General features: G+C 36.0%; 1 protein-coding gene across 1 annotated transcript in view; it reads right to left on the bottom strand.

Moving 5' to 3' along the window:
- LOC120627878 (O-acyltransferase like protein-like) overlaps nt 1-23,883 on the bottom strand; it is a 40,917-nt gene extending 17,034 nt beyond the window's left edge. Inside the window, exons 1-6 of the mRNA XM_039895995.1 lie at nt 23,616-23,883; nt 19,028-19,164; nt 13,650-13,777; nt 13,026-13,234; nt 2,999-3,192; nt 2,245-2,408 (exon numbers count right to left, since the gene is read on the bottom strand). Coding sequence (XP_039751929.1) covers nt 2,245-2,408; nt 2,999-3,192; nt 13,026-13,234; nt 13,650-13,777; nt 19,028-19,164; nt 23,616-23,883 — 1,100 coding nt within the window. The remainder of the gene's footprint in view (nt 1-2,244; nt 2,409-2,998; nt 3,193-13,025; nt 13,235-13,649; nt 13,778-19,027; nt 19,165-23,615) is intronic.
- Between the last annotated feature and the right edge of the window lie 3,155 nt (nt 23,884-27,038).

Here is a 27,038-nt window from a genome sequence, read left to right as displayed (position 1 = left end):
AGGCTGGCTGCTTCCATTCTACCTTGTCATTGAGGAATTCATCAAATGTATAGTAACCTCGCTGTACTAGATGCGTTTTTACACATTTTTTAAATGTATGCATTGGTAGGTCAAGAATTTCCTTAGGAATCATGTTGTAAAAGCGTATACTCAACCCCACAAAGGAGTTCTGCACCTTTCGCAGACGATATGCAGATATCACTAATTTATGACCGTTTCTGGTAAGTCGATTGTTAATTTCAGCTTTTGATTTATAAAGATTAATATTTTGCCTCACAAAGACTATATTACTATAAATGTATTGCGAAGCTACTGTAAGAATACCTATTTGTTTAAATTTTTCACGAAGCGATTCGCGTGATCCAAGTTTATATATTGATCGTACGGCTCTTTTCTGTAGTATAAATATACTTTCAATATCTGCAGCTTTTCCCCACAGCAAGATCCCATAGGACATAATACTGTGAAAGTATGCGAAATAAACAAGCCTAGCTGTTTCAACATCGGTAAGCTGTCTAATTTTCCTGATTGCATATGCAGCTGAGCTGAGTTTACTCGCTAGGCTTTCTATATGGGTACCCCACTGTAGCTTACAATCTAGGGTCACTCCTAGAAAAACAGTGGAGTTTTCTATTTCAAGTGTTTCTCCATTTATTATGATGTTTTTATCAATTTTTTTTACGTTAGGCAAAACAAATTCCAAACACTTAGTTTTTTTTGCATTTAAAAGTAAGTTATTAACAGTAAACCAGTCTGACACATGTGACAAAGCACGGTTTACGTCGTCAAAATTATCTTTGTTTCTATCAGTCTTAAAAATGAGAGATGTATCATCTGCGAACAGTACAATCTCACAAGTGCCCCTGACATGGTGTGGCAGATTTATATACACCAGAAACAATAAGGGACCCAAAATTGAGCCTTGTGGGACACCCATTAAGGCAGATGATCCCTTAGACTTTATGTCTTTTACGCATACCCTTTGAACTCTATCACTTAGATAAGAGGCAATTAAATTGAGTGCAACGTTTTTGATGCCATAGTGGCTTAGTTTTAATAACAACGTTTTGTGTTCAACGCAATCGAATGCTTTGGACAGATCACAGAAAACACCAATGGCATTCTGCGAACGTTCCCAGGCATCGTAAATATGCTTTATGAGTGTTGCGCCTGCATCCGTTGTACTACGACCTTTAGTGAAGCCGTACTGCTCCGGATGAAGTAAGTTATTTACATTAAAATGATTTAAAAGTTGATAAAGTATAATTTTTTCAAAGACCTTACTAAGAGTTGGCAAGATTGAAATAGGCCTGTAATTGTTAAGGTCATTTTTATGACCGGATTTAAAAAGGGGTATTAATTTACTACATTTCATTAGGTTCGGAAAAATACCCATATCAACACATTCATTAAAAATTACAGCTAGATAAGGGGCAATAACATAAATAATAAGGGGTAATATAAACCTTTAAAAGTATAAACATAAAATTATTTAAAGCTAAGTTACACTTAATATTTCGTATTACTTATGAGCCTGGAGTCATAAGTAATGCGCTAGTGCATAGCTGTCAAAAGTTATTAGTTAAGACTTTTGACAGCAAGGTCATCATCATATCAACCCACTACAATGAGAATGGGTTAAGGCCGTAGTCCACCACGCTGGCCCAATGCGGATTGGTGGACTTCACACTCCCTTGAGAAAACCATGTAGAACTCTCAGGCATACAGGTTTCCTCACGATGTTTTCCTTCACCGTTAAAACAAGTGATGTTTTAATTACTCAAAACTTACATAACTTCGAAAGTTGGAGGTACATGCTGGGATTCGCCAATGTACACTTTACGCACGTTTCGCTCCGAAACCGGAGCATCCTCGGGAGATGTTGGAACGGAAGAATTCTTCAAATGCTTCGCCATTTAAACCTCCACCTTATCTATCTAAGCCCCTCCCACTTTATTAGTGCCTCCGAATATGTTAACATACATATAGGAAAAGAAACATTAATAAAACAGTAAACAATGTACACATGCAAAAGCGGCCTTATTGCTGCAAGAAAGCTCTTACAGGCAACCTTTGTAGAAAGGACTTAGAGCAAGAGAACGGGATAGAAGTGAAGTTGCTAAATTTATTTAACGTTTAGTATTTCGAAATTCTTTTTTCATAATATAATCATGGAATTCCGCAAAGTAACGTCTGCTTCTATCAAATATTTGCGCGAATCTGAGAAAAAGAAACTTCGCTCACCTGATAATCCTATTGATCATAGTTTTGAAGAAAGTGCTGACAGCTGACGCGTCCTGCCGTTGCGTGAGGAGTTTGTGAGCGAGCAGAAAGCTGGCCATTAGGAAGAAGATCTGCACCACCAGGGTGCTGTTCGTCATCAGGATTACTTCGCCAGCGCGGCGCATCTACCAGGAGATGTATAAGTTGGAGTTAAATAAATAAGTAAATAAATATACTACGATAATACATACATCGCCATTCAGCCCCAATATAAGCGTAGCTTTAATTATGGGTACTATGATGAGTGATGAATATTTTTGAAATTACTTATAATACCAGACACTGCAAAACATTCATGTTCATCACAAAAACATTTTCCAGTTGTGGGAATCTAAACTTGGACTCAGAAAGCAGGGTCGCTGCCCACTGCGTCAATCGGTCTTCATTCTAATATTTAAGAATATTGAAAAGTCATTTCAAAAATATTATTGTCTGGGACAATAGGATCATAGGATCTGGGTTTACTAAGTTTTTTTTACAAATACCGTTGAAACCGTTTGTTTTTCCTGTATTAAAAATAGCCCTTTTTTACTCGCCTTCCTTCTTTTTATTGAAAAAGATGGAACAAAATTGGGCATTTCAATCTGTTTAATGTGGAGTATAAAGATTGCAGTAATTATAAATTACAGCATACGGATTCTACTGCTTTTCTCCGTGTATATAGTATATCATGGAATTACGCAAAGTAACGCCTTGTTTTATCCAAGTACTCCACCTGTTCGTATGAGCGCGTGTCCGCGATGTAGGACAGCGTGCCGAGCCAGCACACGTGCTCGATGATGACGCAGAGCATGCAGAGCACGCGCAACCCGTCGAAGGCGCGCAAGTCCACCGCGCTCGTCTGCGGCGGCGGGGCGGTGAGCGAGTTCCACGAGGATCTGACAGACCAGGACAAGGCCCAGCCGTAGCCTGTTCAAAAAGGCTATTACAGACATAATATACATATTTTTTTTAATTATCTTTAATGGTGTGTTTTTTAATTTAATTTTAGAATATCAGAATTCCATTTGTTATGATATTTTAGTGATCTTAAATATATTTGCACAAAATGCATGTTGTGTTTACTATTATATGATTTTACAAGCACTGTCCATGCTCGAAAAATTATTGTATACTACAATGTTTATGTAAAAGTCACTAGTAAACCTCAATGAATAAAATTAATTAAAAATAAAATAAAATAATATTTTATATAATTTAACATTCTATAGATATCTCTAGGTATCTCTGTCCATTTACGCTTGTTAGGACATCTACCAGTTAATTTTCTTGAGGATTATTTATGCATGGGGAATACGTTTCAGAGTTGTAATGATAATGTACAAGCAACAAAAACCTTACTTATAAAATCAGGATTTTCAATAAATGATGTTGAAAGTCAAATTTACCCACATAACAGATGTTTATTTTGGGTTTTATTTTTGATTCATCTAAAACGTATTTGACTTTACCTGATATATAAAATTATTTGCATATAAATTATTTAATACAATACAATGCATCATCAGAAAACTGGCTAGTTATGTTGGTTTGCGAACGTCTGTGTGTCCCTTATGGGAGAAGTATAAAATTTTCTACACTTATAGTTTATATAGAGAAGGAGTAAAGATCTATTCGATCTCGTCCCCTCCTCACCATTCTACTCGTACCATCGCACTGCAAAGCACCGGGCGGGTTTTCACCCCCATGTTTTTAATATCCCAAAATTTTCTTTTCTTATACGCATGGCTGGGGTTTGGAACACCCTTCCGAGTTCTGTGTTCCTAATTCTTACAACCTGGGTCTCTTTAAAACAAAGTAAATAGGCATCTTCTAGGCAAGCGCGTCCCATCTTAGGCCACATCTACACTTTCCATCAGGCGAGATTGTGGTCAAGCGCTAGTCTATTATAATTTTATTAAAAAAAGAATGCTAATATTTTTATTATTATATATTAAACTAACATTAAATCAATTTAAAATTACATTACACAATACCATGCATTGATATTGTAACAAAGTCACACACACATACAAGCATAGATAAATACCCTCTTTTTATCATTTTTTGGATTATAATTCATTGAAAAAAAAATCGTGTGTGTACTTATGTACACGCGTTATACTCCTTTAGCGTAAAGAGATAAAAATTTAACATCTTTTCAAAAATTTAATCTTTCGCCTTTTTCTACGTTTGTAGAAAAGGTATTTAATACATTGAAAGTTTTATTATAACGCAATATCAGTTACTTCAATAAAGTTTATTTAAATATCACACAAAGTTTTTTCTATATAATTAAAGAAATGGACATAGTAAAAATAAATAAATTTGGAATACTAATAGACTCATTATCGGACAACCAACATTATAATTTGAGATTTTTGTTCAATTGAATCACCGGAATGCGTCCGCAGACTTTGACAATCTTATAGCTAAATTCAGGGTGTCGGTTTTTTGTGACGGTGTGCGCGCGTATCGTAAAAATTTACTCTCATAATTTATCCCTAAAGAAAAAAAGAAAAGAAGTATAACTTCAAAAATAGGTAAATTGACATTGTCATCATCATCATATAAATCCATCTCTGGCCCACTAGAGGGCCCACAATGAGAAGGGGTTAAAACCGTAGTCCACCATTCTTTACCAGTGCGGATTGGTAGACTCTACACGCCTTTGGAAGCATTGTGGAGAACTGTCAGTCGCGCAGGTTTCCTCACGATGTTCTTGTTCACCGTTGAAGCGAGTGATATTTAATTTTTTTTAAACGCACATAACTTATAAAAGTTTGAGCTGGGATTCGAACTCGGCTCCCCGAAAATGAAGTAGAAGTCCTACCACTCCCTCCCTACTCCCTACCCTCCCTACCTACTCACTGAGCTACAACCGCTTAAATTTATAGCCTCGCCTTTTGCGAAATCTGTGATTAAAAGAAGCCTTTGACAATAGAACCTTAATAATTTTCAATCTTATAATTTAAATTAATTATGGTCCACTAGTAAAACACTACAATTCTGGACTATGGCCGATACCCTCCTCATTCTGAGGGGAGACCCGTGCACTGTAGTGAGCCGGCAATCAAATGGTCTGATTACTTTCAGCTGATCAAATTCAAATTCAAAATTCATTTATTTCAAGTAGGCCTAAATAATAAGCACTTTTGAAATGTCAAGTCAGTCAGTTTGTAGTGACTCTACCACCAGCTCGGAAGGCAGATTCCACTGAGAAGAGCCGGCAAGAAACTCAGCAGATTGCTCTTTTCCAACATGATTTTAAAGTTTAACAATCTTAAGATTTTTTTCTGTTTTGTGAGAGATGAGAGCGGAGTGGCCTGTTTCAAAGCAGCCTTGTCGTTAAGGAATTCATCAGTCGTGTAGTAACCACGATTTTTTAAATGTGTTTTAATATGTCGTTTAAACTTTGGTAATGGTAGATCTAATATTACCTTCGGTATCATGTTATAATAGCATATACCCATCCCCGCAATAGATTTCTGTACTTTTCTCAGACGATATGCAGATATCACCAATTTATGTCGGTTTCTAGTTAGTCGACTGTTTATATCGACTTTTTGTTTATAGTTACTTATGTTTTGTTTAATAAAGATTATATTATTAAAAATATATTGCGAGGCTACTGTAAGTATACGATTTCTTTAAATTTGGTTCGAAGGGATTCGCGTGATCTAAGTTTATATATCGATCTCACAGCTCTTTTTTGTAGTATAAATATAGTTTCTATATCAGCAGCTCTGCCCCATAACAAGATCCCACGACATTACACTATGGAAGTATGCAAAATAAACAAGCCTAGCAGTTTTATGACAGCATAAGCAGCTGAGCTGAGCTTACCCGCTAGTGTCTCGATATGGGCACCCCACTGTAGCTTACAATCCAAGGTAACTCCAAGAAAAACTGTGGAATTCTCCATTTCTAATGATTCTCCATTTATCATTTTTTTATTTTCATGGGGCGGCGAAAATAATGCAGCCTACATTGTAAAATATAAATCCGGCAGTGATTCGGGTTAAACGTGTAGAATAGCGGATGAAAGTTTGTATAATAAGATACTGGGAACCGCTGGTTTCATTAAAAACTTAATTGAAATCCGTTATAGTGAAAACAATAAAAATAGCAACAAACGTCAAGTGTTATTGAAACAAAACGCGGCCAATGTGTTATTGGGCCATATAACTAGTTATTAGCTCACCAATTATGTTTTTTAAGACCTTCCTGGCGCACAGTGGCGTGCATAGAGGGTATGCACAGGGTATGCAGATTATATAAAATGATAAAAATCTCCAGTACGAGTTATAAAAAACTTAGGGATAGGCATTGTGAGAGTTACAAAAAGCCTAACCTTAAGTTTTTTTATAACTCGTACTGGAGATTTTTATCATTTTATATAATCTGCATACCCTGTGCATACCCTCTATGCACGCCACTGCTGGCGCAGTAGTGAGCGCTGTTGTTTAAAGTGGGAAGTCCCGGGTACGATCCCCAGCAGGAGCAAATTGGGACTTTTTAATTTTCAGTTGCTCTCCGAGCAAGATCGCGAAGGCCACTATGTACTTTAAGGAACTTGGTAGTTATTTTGTATATCACATTAGGGTAACCTAAAAGATAAACTAAATGTTGTTATATTTTTGATAAATAATTGTGCTTAATAAATAAATAGGAATAAAAAGGATACTTAGGACGGAGTAAGATCGACTTTATTCGCATTTAAATTAGAGCTCAAATTTGCCTAAAATGCTGTAGCTCAGGCTTTTCATAGAACGTTTATTAAACAAGAATTAGAAGTACAGGTTTTCCGACTCTACAACGAGCGTTATTAAGTCCATTTTATTTTGGCGATACAGATTTTGATACGATTGAAACAACTCCTAGATGGCTAACGAGCAAATTTCGTAATAAGACAACTGGTCTGGTGGGCGGCTGGGTTAGCCGTCGCTAGTTAACACCCTACCGAAAAAGACGTGCCGCTAAGCGATTGAGCATTCAGGTACTACGTCGCGTATAAACCGATTGGGGATATGGGTTTAAATAAAATGCCATACCCTCTAACCAGTAAGCCCGATGCCATCTAAGACTGCATCATCACTTAACAACAGGTGAAATTGCAGTCATAGGCTATGTTGTAATAGAATTAAAAAGAACCACTTAAAAAGAACTGCCAAAAGAATGAATGGGTATATCCAAAAGAGGACATAACGCGTTGATGTCTTTTGTATGAACGAATGCGTTTTCATCTAGATTATTGTAGGGGAGTGACAAACGCCTTAAATAAAACTTCCCTTATAATTGACTAGCTGTTGCTCATGTTTTTCGTCCGCGTTTATTAATTTTTTTTTTTTTTAAATAATTTATATATTTATTTTATAATACAGTATCATATTTATTTCAAACGAACACATAAAAAGTAAGCCAAAGAACACAGATAAAGTCTATGATTTCCAAACTAGGATTCCCTATGACTTGGCAATCACTTGCTTCTAGGTTGAATGTAATAAAAGTTTCTTTGGAACCTTTCGCTTCCCAGGATAATTTAATTTATTTTTTTCAAGTAGGCCTACTTTATAAGCACTTTTAAAACATCACGTATAACGTGCTTGTAAGATTTTGCTATGTGTCTTTGCAGAAACTATACAAAAAACGCTTACTATTTGACACTTTTAATAACAATTTCTCAAATGTTGACATCTTCATTCCGTCTAAAGGTAGCTACAAAAACTATTAAAAAAATCTTCAAGAAAATTTAAATATTCGTTTGATTGTATTATTATTTATCCATTATTTATTATAGTTATTTTCTCTTATTAATGATTTAGTCTTCTAAGTTAAAAGTGTTTTATTTATTAAATTTTTCTTTTATATCAATTAATTAGTTTTCTATTCTTTTATTTCTTTTTTATAAGAGATAAGATATTTTTGCATTAACTTGCTATGAGAGGTAATTAAAATTTTTAATGAGTACTTCAGGTGCGTTCAGGTGAGATTATCTGTCGTAGTAATTATCTAAGTCGTAAGATAGCTGATGAAAAATTATGAATAATGCACTGAAAACCATTTTCCAGTTCTGGGAATCGAACCCGAGGCAGCAGCGTCCTCAATGCTACTACCATCTACTGGGATAGGCAAATCATCCAGTTGGGAGAGGCCTTTAGTCCAGCAGAGGACTGTAATAGACTGCTGATATTGATATATAATTCCAGAGTTTGTCCAGTATGAACTTCGAAACTATTGAACCGATTTTAACTTTTTTTTTAAACATGTGTTTTGTTGCTATTTCAATGATAGTTCAGTATATAATTATTTTATAGTTGGAATAATTTTAATTGCGAATTTTTTGTTTAGTACCTAAGAACATCGGAGCAACAAGTGGCCGGGGCTGCTAGTTAGACTATAAATCAACAGTTCTGCGTTCACGAAATATGCGTTTAACCTCGTTTAATAGTTTAACAACTGGTTATGTAATTATGGCAGTGGGTCAACGGCCGACGAATACGTTTTCGGATCATCGTTGCATCTATCTGTCTATAAATATGGTTATTTTTCTTAAAGTCAACCTAAAATTATTTAGGAAAACGCACATATATTTCTCCACAAGTCATGCAATAAGTAAGCATAGTTTAGCAACGAATATAAAAATATCGATATATTAAATAAATTAATAATTAAAAGACAATACACACATCAACATCTTGCCCCAAAGAAAGCGAAGCCCGTGTTATGAATAATATACATAAACATTATTTACGCCAAACTATATACGTTTGTTATACTTTTCTTTTTTATTTACTTTTTGTGGTGTGCAATGAAAGTATATTCATTCATTCATTCAACACCCAGACAATGAAAAATATTCATGTTCACCACACAAACATTTTCCACTTGTGGGTATTGAACCCAAGGCCTTGGACTCAGGAAGCAGGGTCGCTGCCCACTGCGCCAGTCGACCGACTGTATTATTTTATGATTACGGGTGAAGCGATGATAGAATAGTGGTTGGGAATTCAGCTTACATAGATCTGTTTGGTGTGGATCATAAAAATGAAGAGATTAAAAATTACACCATACAGATTCTCCTGCTTTTCGCGGCGTATAGCAAATTAAGCTTTATTTTCATTATATAGCATAGAATGCCGCAAAGTAACGCCTGCTTCCATCCAAAGGTTCAAATCCGGTCGGTCCCGAAAATGTTTTCAATTTCAATTTCTTTATTTCCAGATTGAGTTACATAGTTGATGGGTACAATAGTGGTAAATTTTTAAATGCATTTAAAATTTATAGGATTGTGGATGCATTGAATATTGAAAGCGGACGTAAGTAAGTAGGTATACATGACAGTTCTTACTCCTCATTTCTGTTTTGTTTTTCGCTTACTTTTAAATATGTATCAGTTACGTGATCAAGCTAATGGATGTTTGTATTGATCTCATATGTTACACCTGTAATTGACAATCATACAGTACTTATAGTAATTTTACTATAATTAATAATTAATTGATAAACAGTGTATGAATGTTGTTGGTGTAAATAAATAAACACTATGGCTTAACTTTCGGCGATCGAGTTTGAGCACGCACCTTTAAGTTTTTGTGGTTATATGCATTTTAAGTAATTAAAATATAACTAGTGAATCATGAGTAAACCTGCATGCCTGAGAGTTCCCTTCCTTTTCCTCAAAGGCGTGTGGAGTCCACCAATGCGTACTGGGCAACGGCGTGGAGAAATACGGCCTAAGCTCTTCCGATTGTGGTAGGAGGCTTTGGTTTAATGTAATGAGGTACATAAATGTATTTAACACTCGTAACTACCGGCTAAAAATTCGCGAGCGTTAATTCCTAACCTTGTTAGATCACAATAACCGCTTTATATTCATATTAATCAATAAAAACCCGGATGCACTAGAAGCACAGATATTTCATCTGTACTGTCTGTCTGTATGTGATGATACGTATCATGATATTAATCCTCGTCCAATTAAATAGTTTCAAAATTATGATTAACAATAATACACATGCAAATTCCCCTATAAATTATACTGATCGGACATTTCGTTTAAAAATTACGATGTTTATAAAAATGCTAAATGTCAAAATGTAGTTTCCTAATGCTACTGTTTATATTTCATAAGCGGTGATAGCCCAGTGGATAAAGCTTCGGCTTTCCTTTTGGATACCAAGTTCGAGCACACACCACTGACTTTTCGGAGTTATGTGCGTTTTAATTTAATTTAAGCAATTTAAATATCACTTTAAACGGTGAAGGAAAACATCGTGAGGAAACCTGAATGCCTGAGAGTTATACGCAATCTTTTCGTTTTTCTTTTTAGTTTTCCTAATCCTAAGGTTGCCTGGCAGAGATCGCTATTTAGCGATAAGGCCGCCTTTTGTATCCTGCTTCATTCTTCATGTGTTTGTTCCATTTTTTTGTCTCGTTTTTCTGAGTGGTGTTCAAATAAAGAGTATAAATAAATAAATGTTCTCAACGGTGTGTGAAGTCCATCAATCCGCACTTGGCCAGCGTGGTAGACTACGACCTAAACTCTTCCATTCTTAGAGGAGACCAGTGCCCTGTAGTGGGCCGGTTATGGATTGATAATAATGACTGTTCATTACGAAAAGTAATCGATGTATTAATTACAATTTATACATAGCATTGCATTTGTATTAATGAGTTTTACCCAGACTTTTTACAGGAACACATATATTATTGACGGCCGAGTGGCGCAGTGGGCAGCGACCCTGCTTTCTGAGTCCAATGCCGTGGGTTCGATTCCCACAACTGGAGAGTGTTTGTGTGATGAACATGAATGTTTTTCAGTGTCTGGTTGTTTATCTATATATTAGGTGTATTTATGTGTATTTTATTCATTAAAAATATTCATCAGCTATCTCAGTACCCATAACACAAGCTACGCTTACTTTGGGGCTAGATGGCGATGTGTGTATTGTCGTAGTATATTTATTTATTATTTATTTGACGGCGTCTGGCGCAGTGGCAAGCGACCCTGCTTTTTTGAATCCAAGGCCGTGGTTTCGATTCCCACAACTGGAAAATATTTGTGTGAAGTTTTCAGTTGCTGAGTGTTTATATATATCATAAGTATTTATTATTAAATATTCATCAGTCATCTTAGTACCCATAACACAAGCTACGCTTACTATAGGGCTAGATGGCGATGTGTGTATCGTCGTTGTATATTTATTAATATTTATTTATTTATTTAATATAAGATTGATCTATATGATGCGTGCTATGTAGTACAAAAATATTAGTCTCTAATTGATCTACGAAAAAGTGCTCCATTCCAAATACCTATCTCATATCTCGACTCATCTCGGTTTTCTTTTTAAATTAAAATATGTCTTTATAATCCATTTTTAGGCATAAAATCTTAATCCTTTAAAAGAAAGGCAGTTTATTATCATATTTACCTTATGTAGAAAATTGCTATTTACAACACTATTTTATTACTACAATGTTTTTATATTTGGACGCATGCAATGAAAAATTAAAACTGCGTAGCACGCACATAATGTTTTATTTGCCTCATCTTACTCATATACCCCTTTTTATGCGTAAGATGAGGAAAATAATCGCTACGAGATAAATAAAAGTTAAACAATCGTTTATTCTAGTAAAAAAAATTTACAGCTGTTTCACAAATGCATTAATTTATTGGATATTGATTTGCTCACATTTTATGCCGTTTTATGGAGACGGACCGAGGAAATTGGATTTATATGCGGGTCAATAATTAAGAGGATTAAAAATGAAACGAAACCGATTTCCGTATAACAAAATATATTGCGATAGTAAACTATTGCACTTATTGCGAGTGATTTTCTGTTATTTTCGTTTTCTTATAAATGAAACTTCGCGGTTTCACCTGCTTTAACTATAGGTTGTAACGTAAGGTAACAATGTGGCCTATATTGGCATTTATTATAATATTAACAACAGTAAACTTTATCATCTTAGGCACTCGCTGCGTTGGTTTCAAAGACGTTTTAGAATTTATTTTTGTGTATAGGTTATGGTATACTTTTACATACTTTCTTGGGTGCGAATGGGGACCTATTATAGAGCCTCTTTGTCCATCTGTCTGTCAGCGCGATATATTGCACTTGTTTGAGTAAAGAGTTAAAATTTTCTGACGGATCTCGTCCAGAAGCGATATTGCCATGCTTATTTTTGCTGCTGAGCAGCATTGCTGTATTGCGATCTAAGTTCCGGTTTCCGGTGTAATTACAATTTCAAGAGTCTTTGCATCTATTTCTCACATTGGCTTGTTGCTTGCATGCCCTACGAAATGTTGCTCTGTTTATAGGACATGGGCTTAGCATCAGGTAGGCCCTGTTTATTATAATAATTTATAAAAAAAAAGAACGATGGAGAAAGCTTTGTGGAGTATCTTCTCTACGTGATCAAATAACAAATGAGGAGATCCGTAGACTAGAGTTACCGACATAGCTCAATGAGTCGTGAAGCTGAAGTGGCTATGGATGCGGCACATAGCTCGGAAAACCGATGGCTGTTAGGATCCAAAGGTGCTGGAATATGACGCCGGAACGTTAAACGCAGCGTTGGTCAACCCCTAACGATGTTTACAGACGGTATCAAAGAATTAGCTGGAAGGCGTGTGGACTATGGAACGCTCTACAAAAGACCAACTAAGACTATGCCCAGCTGTGGACGTAAATCGGTTGAAGTTATGATAATGATGAAAAAAAGTATTGAAAACTAGACTAAATACTCACCCTTCTTAGCTTGGTCAGTCAAAGTCAAATCCAAAGCGGTGCTTATAGTGGCGAGTCCAAAGATCACGGCCAGGAGGACAGCGAACCCTCGTTCGTTCGCGTTGAGGGGCACTGACCGTTCAGGACCTCGCCTGCAGTAGTCCAGCTGGTAGAGGCGAGCTGACAGGTTGTACGCCGACATGGTGCTCGTGTTAACGCACGAGGCAAACCTGGTGGAAAGATAAAACTTAGCAAGATTCTCATACCAGCGGCAATACACATCTTGCCTGAAAATAGAACCCGGGACTTCCTACTTATACTTAGTTACAACTTATAATGTAATTTATTTTATGACAAGGTTGCTTGGAAGCATCCGGTTCCGCTTCCCTCTCTCACAAGTTAGAAAAATGAATGTTAAAATGTAAATAGTTGATGAGCATCTGCTGAGTTTCTTGCCGGCTTCTTCTCGGTAGAACCGGTGGTAGAGTCACTACAAACAGACAGACTTGACGTTTCTGATCATTAAGCCTACTTCAAATGAATGTCATGAAATACAGAATCTCCTGCTTTTCGCGAAGTATAGTCGATTTAGCTTAATTTTCATAATATTGGCATTAAGGCTGGTACAGTTATGATGGTACTTACCATGCCTCAAGAGCCGGCAGCGTCAGCGCTGAGTGGTGGTCAGGTGCCGGTAGGCAGCTGCGTTGCAGGCAAAGACCTCGGTGGAGGCGAGTATGATTGTAGTTGTCCACCCAGTTGGCTGAGTAACGCTATGACATACGAACGTTGTACATTTTAATGAAACGTTGTACAATTTGAAGACCTCCTTGGTATAGCGGTGAGCACTGTGGTTTTAAGATGGAGGTCCCAGTTTCGAATATGGTTATTTATAATTTCTGACTTTTCTCTGGTCTGGTCTGGTCTTGGTCACTTTGGTCGTGGCTAGTTACCACCCCATCGACAAAGACGTGCTAAGCGATTTAGTTTTCCGGTGCGATGTGCGAGAAACCTATTAGGGGTATAACTACCATACTACCTAACAGGTTAGCCCGCTACGATCTTAGACTGCATCATCACTTACGACCAGGTAAGATTGCAGTCAAGTGCTAACTTGTAGTGGAAAAAAAAGACTTAAAAGTCGTCGTAATTCATTTCATTTGTCACCTAGCTATTGTGGTGGTGTGGTGGTGTGGTGGTGTGGTGGTGGGAACCAGACAAAATTATTTAACGATTCTGATGTCTAAATCCCCCGCCCCCCTCGAACCTGGTGGTTAATGGACGGCCTCCTGCTTGTAACTATGTCTCCTAGTAACAAAACCGAGAGAGATGTTGCATTCTCAAATAGTCCGGCACATTATTCAAACGGTTGGTAATCAAATTTGGCGCGAACGCATCGATAAGCATTACAAGTTTCTGAACGCAATTCCTCTAATCGGAGCGGAACTACAAACGAAAATGATGAAAGCGGAATAGTTTTCGTATGACGATTCTTTTCGAAAAAAAAAAGTAAATAGACAACAAAGTAATGATAGTGCTCGATCCATTAGGCGTCAGCCATCTTGCGCAAGAATAATATATTGGTATTATTCATATCAAACGTAACACCAATATCGCGATATAAATGTAGGATAACCATATATATCACACACAATCGGGACATGTTAAGCGAGTAGGTAAGACTGTGTGTTCCCGAGGTGTATTATTATTATTTAACTCTTAATTTAATCATCGATAGTCCACAACGTCCACTTCTCAACATAGGTCTTTCCAAGACGGCATATGGCCATAGGCCTTTCTCATCTTGCGACTCTCTGGCAATCGAGGCCTGAGCGCTTAAACCAATTAAGCTACGGCTCTCCTACCGTCGATGCCGAAATTAGTATATGCCTATTACATCAATCTTAAAGCGACTGTAGCACCATAGTAGGAAACATTGCAGTTTCGATCTAGTTCGCGAATGCCAGAGTCACAGGCTCAAATACTGTCGGTTCCGAATTTTTTTTAATGTTGTTAAATTTATAAAATACCTAATACATTTTGACATATGACAATAATTTACTAATAGGAGAAAAAAAACGTGTGTGTACTTTTGTACACGAGTTAGAAATTATATTTCTCTGGCGTAACAAAATAAAAATCTTTCAAAAATTTTATCTTTCGCTTTATTCTGCGTTTGTAGGAAAAAACTACTCTAACAATAGAAAAAGGTATTTAATACATTGAAAGATTTATTGACACGTTGAAATTATCTAGTTATCTCATGATCGGAAAACCAAGTTTCATCATTAAAATTTGTTTGTACGATTAAATTAACGGAGTGAGCCCGCAGACTTTGACAAATCAAAGTGTACAGTGTCAAACCTTTTATTTAGATACAAAATTGTTGACTATAGCTAACTTCAGGGTGTCAGTTTTTCGTGACGGTGTGCGCGCGCATCGTAAAAAATTACCCTCATCATTTATCCCTAACGCGCCGAAAAAGTATAACTTCAAAAAGCCTTTTACCTGTAGCCACGACGTAAAAAAAACAAGTCAACTCATTAATCGCTTTCTTAAAACAGGTTATTGCTAGTATAGGGACAGCGGGACGGATAGTCTGAAAACGGGAATAGCCCGCCCATAGTGAGACGTGTGGTTACTCTTGTGTACATGTATGCTTGACCGAGAAAAGCGAGGTCTCTCAGTACACTTGGTTGAATTGTACTTGATACGTCTTTACGCACGTTTTTAGTGCCGCACGCTCGTTAACAATTTTTAATCTTGCCGCGGGAACTATTTCAAAGAGCGGTATAGAAAGTACATGTCCTTTTACATAGCTGTCTGCCCGCGGCTTAGTTCGCAATTTTCAATTTTCCTTCGGGAACTCCTTAAGGAATCGGGATAAAAGGTAGCCCTGGTTCTTTTCCATGTCAAAGGCTACATGCATGCCAAATTTCATCCAAATCCGTTCAGCCGTTTTGGCGTGATTGAGTAACAAACATTCACATTTTTAATATTAGTAGGATAGGATTAGTAGGAAGTAGTATTTTCAACATCCTAAATATTCTTATTCCCACATATCGTAACTAAATTGAGCTAACCGCTTAAAGTTCAATGTCTGCTAATTCTAACGGAGATCCAGATAACTAAGCACCCAAATTTAGAATGGAGTATTGCCGGGTTCGATTCCCGGCTGGGGAAAATTGAGAATATAATTTCAGAATTTTCTCTTATCTGGTTTGGTGTGAGGCTAGTTACTACCCTAGCGACAAAGACGTGCCGCTTAGCGATTTAGTGTGCCGGTGCGATGTCACGTAGAAACCGACTAATGGTATGACTACCATACTCCCAAACAGGTTAGCCCGCTACCATCTCTAACTGCATCATCACTTACCACCAGGTGAGATTGCAGCCAAGGGAAAAAAAATTGTAGTGGAAAAAAATGTTTTTCTGACCATTTAATACATTTGATCAGTTGGAAAATAATAACACTAAATAATAAATAATAATAATAAATTCATTTATTTACCTTTAAAAGGATATCACTAATATAATAAATTCAATATGTTAATACTTTAGATTACATTTATTATTTATTTTGTTCGTAAACTGATTATTAACATAAGAATACATATAGTGGCGTGCATAGAGTATGCAGATAATAAAAAATGAAGAAAATCTCCAGTACGAGTTATAAATACTTAACTTTTACGATGCCTAATCCTTAAGTTTTTTATAGCTCGTACTGGAGATTTGCGTACCCTATGCATACCCTCTATGCACGCCACTGCTTGCATCCTGGACACGGATACCTATATATTATATTATATGATCCCAGGGGAAATAAGGGTTCCCGAAGGATTTAAAATAATCAAGTTTGTATAATTAAATTATACAAATTAAATTTTAAAAAATGTATAGGCTATTGCCGATAAACAGAGTAATACTACTACTACATGTAAGTAACACGTCCTGCAACGTGCTCGCTGTGCCCATCAACCGGCTTAGGTGCTAAACCTTGTGACACCAGCAACCAATAATAGACTTTTTAATAATGCCCTAGATGCGTCTGATCTACTTTACAAAGTTTCTGTCAGAATCCCAAGGCCGTTCAGTCGTGTAAAAAATTATATGCCTTTTAAAGCTGCCGTCTTGAAAACAAATCTGGGGGTCTCAGCGCCTATTAATAGGTTGTTAACTTTGTATAACAGCATTAATAAAGTGCTTGACATAGACATAATAGGGGATAGTCTTCCTATATTTAAAAAAAACTAAAGGACCACTTCCTATCGCAATACGGTGGTACTGTTTAAACTTAGTTATTATTATTATTTTCTTTTTTTTCCTTTACTCTTTTTCGTGTTAGTTTAGCTAGCTTATGTCTCTCTTAATCGTTTTTTCTCCTTCTAACTGACAATATAGTTTTTATTTGCAAGTTGTGGCAGTCTTTGAGTGGGTCTACAATATTACATTTATATGTTATTTCATTTTTTGTTTAGTTTTTAAGAGTTGTTGTTGTAACCTGTTGATTGTCCCTTAAATAAATAAATAAATAAAATAAATAAACCAAGTATTCATACAAGCAGACAAATCATTGCAACAATGCTGCTTAGCGGCAGAAATAAGCATATTTGTAATACTACTATATCAATAATAATAATAAGCTACTACTTAAGCAATACGCTATCAGAATGGATTAATTCATCAACATCGTCATATCAACCGATTGACGTCCACTGCTAGAAAGAGGTCTTTTGTAGTTACAAATACCACAGTCTTGTGCCGCTTGGGTCCAGCGGTTCCCTGTGACTGGTTTGATGTCATCTAGTCGTCGGTCACCATTCCAGCACCTTAAGACCTCAACGTCCACCGGTTGCCCTGCCCATTGCCACTTCAGCTACGCGACTCGCTGAGCCATGTCGGTATCACTAGTTCTTCTACGGATCTCCTCATTTCTGATTTGATCACGTAGAGATACTCCTAGCATAGCTCTCTCCATCGCCCGCTGAGTGACTCTGAGCCTTCTTATGAGGCCCATAGTCGGCGATCGCATTTCGGTGCCAAAAGTCATTACTGGCAACACGCACTGTTCGAAGAAGATTAATTATGTTGTTTTATTAGATTTACTGTATATCCGCAAAGGTTCAAAATTCTACATTACTTTGCAAGGGGCAATAGAAAATTTATGAGGAAATTTAATTGTATTCCGTGTAATTACTGCAACTTGCAACAGTAAGATATTACCTAGTTTTACCTTCAATAATTACTAGTATAAACATAAGACACGGAAGTTATTATAGTTTGTTTAGATACAGTTGTGTTTTGTAACATCTCAACTGAAATAGGATACAAGGTAAAATAAATATTAGCTGATGTTCTCAGATTACTGAAATTAACTGTTCATTACAAAGGACTTACAAGCCGGAGCTTGTGAACAATTATCATAATATTACCACGACCTTTACACGCGAGCAATAAAACTGGGCCTAATTTACACGTTTTATTATCAATCTACTTTAAAAGAGGCGGTTCACATATCGGCTTCCCTGTTAAGGGAGCCTTTGGTTCCCTGTATGGCAGCTCATATTAAATCCAAACCCCTAATCGGTTTTAACGCGACATCGCGCCGGAACGCTAAATCGCTTGGAGGCACTTCTTTGCCGTAAGCGGGGTCACAGTTTGACAGCCGGTTGGTGCAGTGGGCAGCGACCCTGCTCTCTGAGTTCAAGGCCGTGGGTTCGATTCCCACAACTGGAGAATGTTTGTGAGATGAACATGAATGTTTTTCTGTGTCTGGGTGTTAATCTGTATTAAAATAAATGAAAGAAAAAAAAACAATTAAAAATTTTATGAATTAAAATATTCATCAGTCAACTCAGTACCCATAACACAAGCTACGCCTACTTTGGGGCTAGATGGCGATGTGTGTGTCGTCGTAGTATATAAAAAAATTGATTATGATGGATACCAGTGGAGGCTTTAAGCACTAATTGTCTCTGTTGAAACCAAATCCCACTGTGCCCAACAGTGGGATTGCTTACCTGCATGGTGTCGAACAGGGGGCTATACCCAATGGGGGAGAGCTCGAAGCTGCCGAGGCAGTAGGAGCCCCGCAGCGCCAGGCAACCCACGTACTCGTCCAGGTGGAACAGACGCGGCATTTCGTAGTACGCCTCATCTGCAACCAATTATTCATGAATGAGTGACTGAAATAATGAATGAAATAACTTAATGAATAGATTTACATTGTACACCACACAAAAATAACGTGTGTGTACTTATGTACACGAGTCAGAAGTTATACTTCTTTGGCGTAACAAGATTTCAATCTTTTTCCAAATTTTATATCGTACGCCTTTTTCTACGTTTGTAGAGAAAACGACACTAACAATAGAATAAAGGTATTTAATACAAGTTTTATTATAGCTCATTATCTAGTTATCTCATTATCAGACCACCAAGTTTCACTGAACATTAAAATTTGAGATCTTTGTACAATTGAATCAATTAAATCACCGGAATGAGCCCGCAGACTTTGACAATTGAAAGTGTACACTGTCAAACCTTTTTTTTTGTAAAAATTAACATGTCTAGTATAGCTAACTTCAGGGTCGGTTTTTGTGACAGTGTGCGCGCGCATCGTAAAAGTAAGCTGGTGGACGATGAATTCCCCTCTCAATCGGTATTTACAACAACCTTCATCCTGTTAAAATCTTGTAACCATGGGCGCGCACATTTCGTTACATCGTATAAATTCACTCCCATGATTTTATCTTAACGCCGTTAAAGAAGTTTGACTTCAAAAATGCAGAAAATAAAATACAGCACCAGTCAACAAAATGCGTACAATTTATTGACCATAAAGCTATACATAAGCCAAATTCGATATGAAATGTTTTCCAACAAAAGATGTTGAACCAATTGAAAAATTTTGACATTTTTTTAAAGAATACTTAAAAAAAAAAAACAGGTTATAAGAAATATTTATAATAATAATAATAATTGTTTAATTCAGGTAAAACCCATCTCAATTTTAATAAAGTATTTTAAAAGATCCAAAAAATAAGAAAAATGTTTTAAGTCGAATTTTTTGCAGATTTGGGGGCTCGCTCTTTTCCTTTGCCACCCACCCAACCAAATGTTACAATTTCACGGATTAGGAACCAAATGTTACTAATCCTTGAAATTCTATGATGATTAAGTACTATAATAAAGGGTTATTAGACATGCAGTAGTAATAACACAATTGGAAAGTTCTTACGAATTTGTATTAATTAAATTAATTAATATGTGTTCATCTATTTTTCACTGGGCAGTTAAGTTATCTTACAGAAAACAGTGTTGTTCAATTTTTTTTAATGTTTAACCTAGAAATGTAGATATATTTACAATATTTGTTTATTAAAATTGTTACAACCCTATACATCGTGATTTTTTATTTGTTTACGTAAATTCCATATCGAGTTTTGTTATAGTATACATAGCTTCTCTTCCGGGCAACCAATAGCGTTAAAGACAGCTACAGACCAGCAAACAACTTCGTTACTAATAAATTGAACAATTGTTTAGTCACCCTGTTTAAATTTATACATTGGCTCCAAAATTACCCTGAGAATTCTACTAATATTAGAAATGTGAAAGTGTGGATGTTTGTTACTTAATCACGGAAAAACGGCTGAACAGATTTGGATAAAATTTGGCACGCATGTAGCCTTAATATGGAGAAGAACATAGGCTAACTTTTATCCCGACTCCTTAAGTAGTTCCCGAGGGAAAATTGAAAATTGTTTACGAGCTAAGCCGCGGGCAGTCAGCTTTGGAATTTTGGTACGCATGTCACGTATGCTACGAAAAAGTACTTGTACTTTCTATACCGATCTCTCAAGTAGTTCCCGTGGTAAGATTAAAAATTTTTAGCAAGTGAAGATTTAGTCCCAATTCTGAAGTCCACTCTAATGAAGTCACGGGCAGAAGCTAGCTATAAATTTTATTATTGGCTGGCCGATGCAATATGTTAACTTGGATCACGCGAATCGCTTCGTGAAAAATTTAAAGAAATAGGTATTCTTACAGTAGCTTCGCAATACATTTATAATAATATAGTCTTTGTGAGGCAAAATATTACTCTTTATAAATCAAAAGCTGAAATTAACAATCGACTTACCAGAAACGGTCATAAATTAGTGATATCTGCATATCGTCTGCGAAAGGTGCAGAACTCCTTTGTGGGGTTGAGTATACGCTTTTACAACATGATTCCTAAGGAAATTCTTGACCTACCAATGCATACATTTAAAAAATGTGTAAAAACGCATCTAGTACAGCGAGGTTACTATACATTTGATGAATTCCTCAATGACAAGGTAGAATGGAAGCAGCCAGCCTCGCTCTCATCTCCCGCAAGATAGCAAAATGATTGTAAATGTTGATGTCGGAAAAGAGCAACTACTGAGTTTCTTGCCGGCTCTTCTCGGTAGAATCTGCTTTCCGAACCGGTGGTAGAGTCACACAAACATGCATACTTGACGTTTCAAAAGTGCTTATATTAGGCCTACTTGAAATAAATGAATTTTGAATTTGAATTTTAAATTTGAATTTAGACGAAAAGTTATAGATATTTGTTCTACTAATTAACCTGACTTACATTTTAGTTTATTAAGTTTAAGTTTAATTTTATTAATTACTTTTAAGACATTAATATTAATTATTTTAATCCGATTTAATTCATTTTTGTTTTGTTTTGTCTCCTAATAATTGATTAAGTTGAATTTTTTATTTTAATTTAGCTTTAAATATTTATACTTTTAAAGGTTTATATTAACTGACTAATAATTAATTGTAAATAATTTATAAGAATGACTTTTTTACATTTTAATGCATGCTGTGATAACCTGTAAATAGTTGAACATTTACTATGTGACTCATTCCAAAAAAAAAAGCAAGTTTTAATGCATCTACTGTTGGTTGTCCTTTATAAATAAATAAAGAAATGATATGAAGATTTTACAAATTTTTGCCCATTTTCTAGTAAGTCTATTGTGTATCTATATTCTTTTAGTTTATAAAAAAACCGACAGGATTCAATTTATAAACTTGATAATTCCTCCAAGTGTATGTAAAAACACTATAAAAAATTACAAGGTTAATTTTATATTCCGTGGAAATTGCTCTCTAATTTTTTCTGTTTTTCCGGACTTTCGTATCCTATATGCATTTCTTAAATGCAAGCTACTATAACATATATGCAAGCGTGTCTGTTCAGGGTTTTTTTGTTTGTTTGTTACTGACATTAGGCTTGACGATTGGACCACTCATAATGTCACTTAAAAACTTTGCTCTTATTAGATGGAAATAGGATTTTTTTTGCCGGGAAAACACCTAGGAAACATTCCAGCGGGATTTCTAATCTACATGACATTTGCAGAAAGATGGCTGGCATCCTGGAACTTACAGCATCAGAAAAAAGTTATAGGCATCTCGTACCTCTTTTTGGCGCGTTATTGAAATTAGATGAGATAATCCGAATGTACTGAATGTAATGAAATATCTTCACCCAAGAAATACTTTGAGAAAATGGTAAGAATATTGTTGGTTAGTTGGTTTTGACAAACACAGCATGTTTTATCTGAATAGTTTGAAAATTTAATACTCGTTATTTTTTTGTTACTTTAAAGTTCTTTGATAAATAAAAACACCATCCATTGTCTGAGAATATCTGGTACGTTTTTCGTTCACATATTTGGACTGTTGGTTGGACTCACTTAGATTTTGTAACAGTATGTTATATTTAGTAAATAACTACTTAGGAACTCATTCGGGGCTCAAAAAATCTTTTTTTTCATTGGGTCCGAAAAATATTTCTTCTTCAAACTTGAAAATATCCATTTTATGACCGTCCTAGCCTATACCTACGGTAAATGTTCCCATTCCTACTAGAACACAACACAACACACAACTAGTGACATTCAAAAAATAAAAAATAAATATTCTTAAATTATTTATTCTTGTAGGCCTTATCATATGCACTTATGAAGCGTACATACATATAATATGTTACCATGATTGTGAGGTGGCTACATTTGTTAACTTAATTTTAAGCTACGAGGGCTTTTTGTCAAGGTCGTGGGTTCGATTCCCACAACTGCAAAATGTTTATGTGATGAACATGTTTTTCATATCAGAGTGTTTATATATAAGTTATAAGTATTTATGTATATAATTCGTAAAAAAAATATACATCAGTCACCTTTGTACCCATAACACAAGCTGCGTTTACTTTGGGGCTAGATGGCGATGTGTGTATTATCATAGTATTTATTTTAGTTATTTGGATAACAAACTGATATTATACATTTTACATAGTTCCAACCTTAGATAAGATAATTCCAATAAGCCAGAAAAGTTTCCACAAATTTGTAGGTACATATTAACAAGGCACATTTCCCGATCGGGTGTGTGTGTGTTTATTTTGGCTTAGTATATTAATTTATTTATTTTATTTTTCCCAGTAGTTAAAATTAATCTAAATCCTTTTAAGAGTAGAACTAATGGGACAAAATATTTAAACTTAGTTAGCTACATGATAGTGCTAAGGATTAAAAAAAAATCGCATCTAAAAAAGCTACCTACCACTCAATTTATAAATAATATTATCATTGGTATCCAAGCCACCAGCCGCTGCGTTCAAAAAACCAAAATCGTTGACTAAACCATCGTTTTCAAAACCAAAACCATTCGTTTCACTCCGAGGTGTGCTGTTAGTGACAGCGTGACTTTTTAACTCGTAAAAAATATCGTCTTTTTCGTCAGCACTATATTCGTTTTCGGGTGCGGCCCGACTGTCGGCGTGTGCGCAGGCGCATAGCAGCGCGAAAGCGAGCAACCTCGCCGGCAACATGGTGCTCACTACGATGCGCCTGCGCCGGTCAGTTGCATAATCCGCCACTCCAACTTACTTGTACATCGATCTGACGTGAAAGTAGGAAAGTTTAATTAGGTTTTAGGCCTATTGCAGGCCTATGCAATACGTTAGGAGTTTTGAAAGTGTTTTTGCTTTTTTGAGACTACCTACTCTGGCGCTGAAGTCTTATGTAATTTTTACGATTCAAATGTACAGTACCTGTTAAATTTAAACTACAAATTTATTTAATAATATATATCTATATACCTTGTCTCTTTTAGACGGCTGATTGGCGCAGTTTGCAGCGATCCTGCTTTCTGAGCCCAAGGCCGTGGGTTCGATTCCCACTACTGGAAAATGTCTGTGTGATGAGCATGAATGTTTTTCAGTGTCTGAGTGTTTATATGTACCTATATTTTAAGTATTCATGTATGTTATTCATAAAAATATTCATCATTCAACTTAGTACCCATAACACAAGCTACGCTTACTTCGTGGCTAGATGGCGATGTGTGTATTGTCGTAGTATATTGATTTATTTATTCTTTATCTTCTATCTTTATAGAATTGCGTAATAAACCCGCCAACAGCACACCTCATAATATAATCTAACTTCTCTATGATTCTTGCCACAAGTTTTTATATTTTTAAATTTTCATATAGATTTAAGAATATTAAAAAAAAAAAAATATTTCCCTTTCATTCTTGGCACCTGTCAAGTGTCATTTTACGAATTCCCTAAGTAAACATTATGCTTTGCGAAATCGACGTTGTAAATTTAGATGGCGCCTATAGTCGTTACTCATCATATAATCGGTGAAAGGTTTTTTCTCTGGGCATCACCTAAAAATTGGGCATCCGATTTAAGCGTTTCCTACGTTTAGTAAAAACAGCCATACATTCAACATGTTCGACCAACGAGCTAATACGTCTATAACCTAACAGTCCGCTCCGAGCTGGAAGGTTTACCCATAATCACGCTGGACAGACGGGTTGGTGATCGCGGTAGATTGTAGTAATAGCACAGACGTTGCTGCCCGATCTTCGATACATTATACATATACGATGTATAAATGAGAACCGAAATACTTCAAAAATCTAGAAGTAAGTACGTTATTTACTCTCTGTGAGATTTACCTGTGAAACCGAAATCCTAATAGTTTAGAAGTAAATCATTGCCATAGTTTTTACTGAAAGAAATAAAATACAGCCTTAACATCACATGCAAAATTAAAATCATGTGAATCCTGTCACTGTATAAGGTATGCGTCGCATAGAGTTGGTACTATGCGCGTGTCGGTATTTTATCTTCAATAGGGTCGACATAATTAAACACTTAGAATGTTTTGACTTCGTTTGAATCGAAAAAAATATGCTTCTTTTGTTTTAATATTTTAAAGTGATTCCTTATGAAAAATGCATCCTTCAATATAATTTCGTAATTCAGTAACACGTTGTATTCTGGTACTATATATTTCCGCGGGTATAGTACGAGACCACTAAGGGAATATATATATTTCCGCGGGTGTAGTACGAGACCACTAAGGTATATATCCCCCCAGCGCCATCTGTCGGGCTGATTAGTGAATCTAAAACATCCAGGGTGCCACCCAAACGCATACCAAAAAATTCATTCAAATCGGTCGAGCCGTTTAGGAGGAGTTCAGTGACATACACACGCACACAAGAAATATATATATAAAGATATATCATCTTATATATAGTAGAACTTTTTGTGACAGTGCTCATCTGGGGAAGTAGTAGACACCACCCCTCTACTTCGTCGTCTCGTGAGTGAAGTAGAGGGGTGGTGTCTACTACTTCCCCAGATGAGCACTGTCACAAAAAGTTCCACTACTACTGTCTAAAATCGTATTCTGATCTGTCATCACCACACGCCCTATACAAGTGTTTTGAAAATTTACGAAACACATAGGAAAGATACAGCATCTTTTACAATATGATGAATATTACACAACCAAAATAGAAGGGTTCGGCATATACCTCATTAGAACGACTTATTTCCCTTTCTATACACAAAGTGGCGCCATGAAATGAGCGGGACGATTAGAATTTTTTTTTTAAATCTAAATTCCTCTAGTGAAAAACGACGACGAACTCCCTGGCCCAGCGGTGATCGCTACGGTTTTTAGTCGGAGGCACCAAGTTTGATTCTCAGCAGAGGCAAATCGGGATTTTATTACCTAGAATTTTCTCTAATCTGGTCTCGGTCGGTCTGGTGGGAGGCTCGGCTAGTTACCATCCTACTGACAAAGACGGGCTGCTAAGCGATTTAGCGTTCCGGTACGATGTCGATGTACGATGTAGAAACCGATTGGAGGTATGGGTAAAATATAACCCGCTACCATATGCGACTGCATCATCACTTATTACCGTTGAGATTGCAGTCAATGGCTAAACAAAAAAAAAGATAAAACAGTGTTTGCGTAGTAAATAAAACACTGTTTTTCTTTGGCGCGACTCGTCTACTAAAAGCAGTATTGAATAAAAAAAAGTCCTTAGTTTATGCACCTAAGACTATCATGAGCGTATTAAATGTATGCTAGGCATAAATCCCGGGTTTATCCTACTTAATAATTTATGTGATAGTTTATCTATGATTTGTGGAATATAGTCAAAGTTAAAGTCAAAGTCAAAAATTTCTTTATTCCAATAGGCACTTTTGATGCGATGATTATAATATACAAAATGTGTAGTGATGGCGATAACTACATTCGTAAACTTAAAATTAAAGCTACGAGGGTTTCAAACGCGCCCTGGTCTTATAACAAGCCCAACAAACAAAAGTCAACAAACTTAGCCGGGTGTTCTTTTTGTTATCACCATCTCACATTGTCATTTAAAAAGCAACCTGGTTAGAGCAATTGTTCCAACCCAAGCTTTTTATCGTGTACGTAATTCTTTATACTAAAATAGGACTTTTCTATAGGCTTTCGCATACTACAAACTTTGAAATTTTTGAGAGACACCAACCAACCGGTAATTTATTGTAAAATAGTATACAATTTTCTTTAAACGAATTGCTTTGTTTTTGTTATTTAGTGTACTCTACTGCATGTTGCTTCTGACCTTAAAATTATTGCAGTCACATTTTCTCTTAAATTTTGATATATTTATGTGAACAATACATT

This window comes from Pararge aegeria, chromosome 12, assembly GCF_905163445.1.
Source record: "Pararge aegeria chromosome 12, ilParAegt1.1, whole genome shotgun sequence".
NCBI lineage: Eukaryota > Metazoa > Arthropoda > Insecta > Lepidoptera > Nymphalidae > Pararge > Pararge aegeria.
The sequence above is the reverse complement of the archived record's forward strand: the minus strand, read 5'-3'. Positions and strand labels throughout refer to the sequence as shown.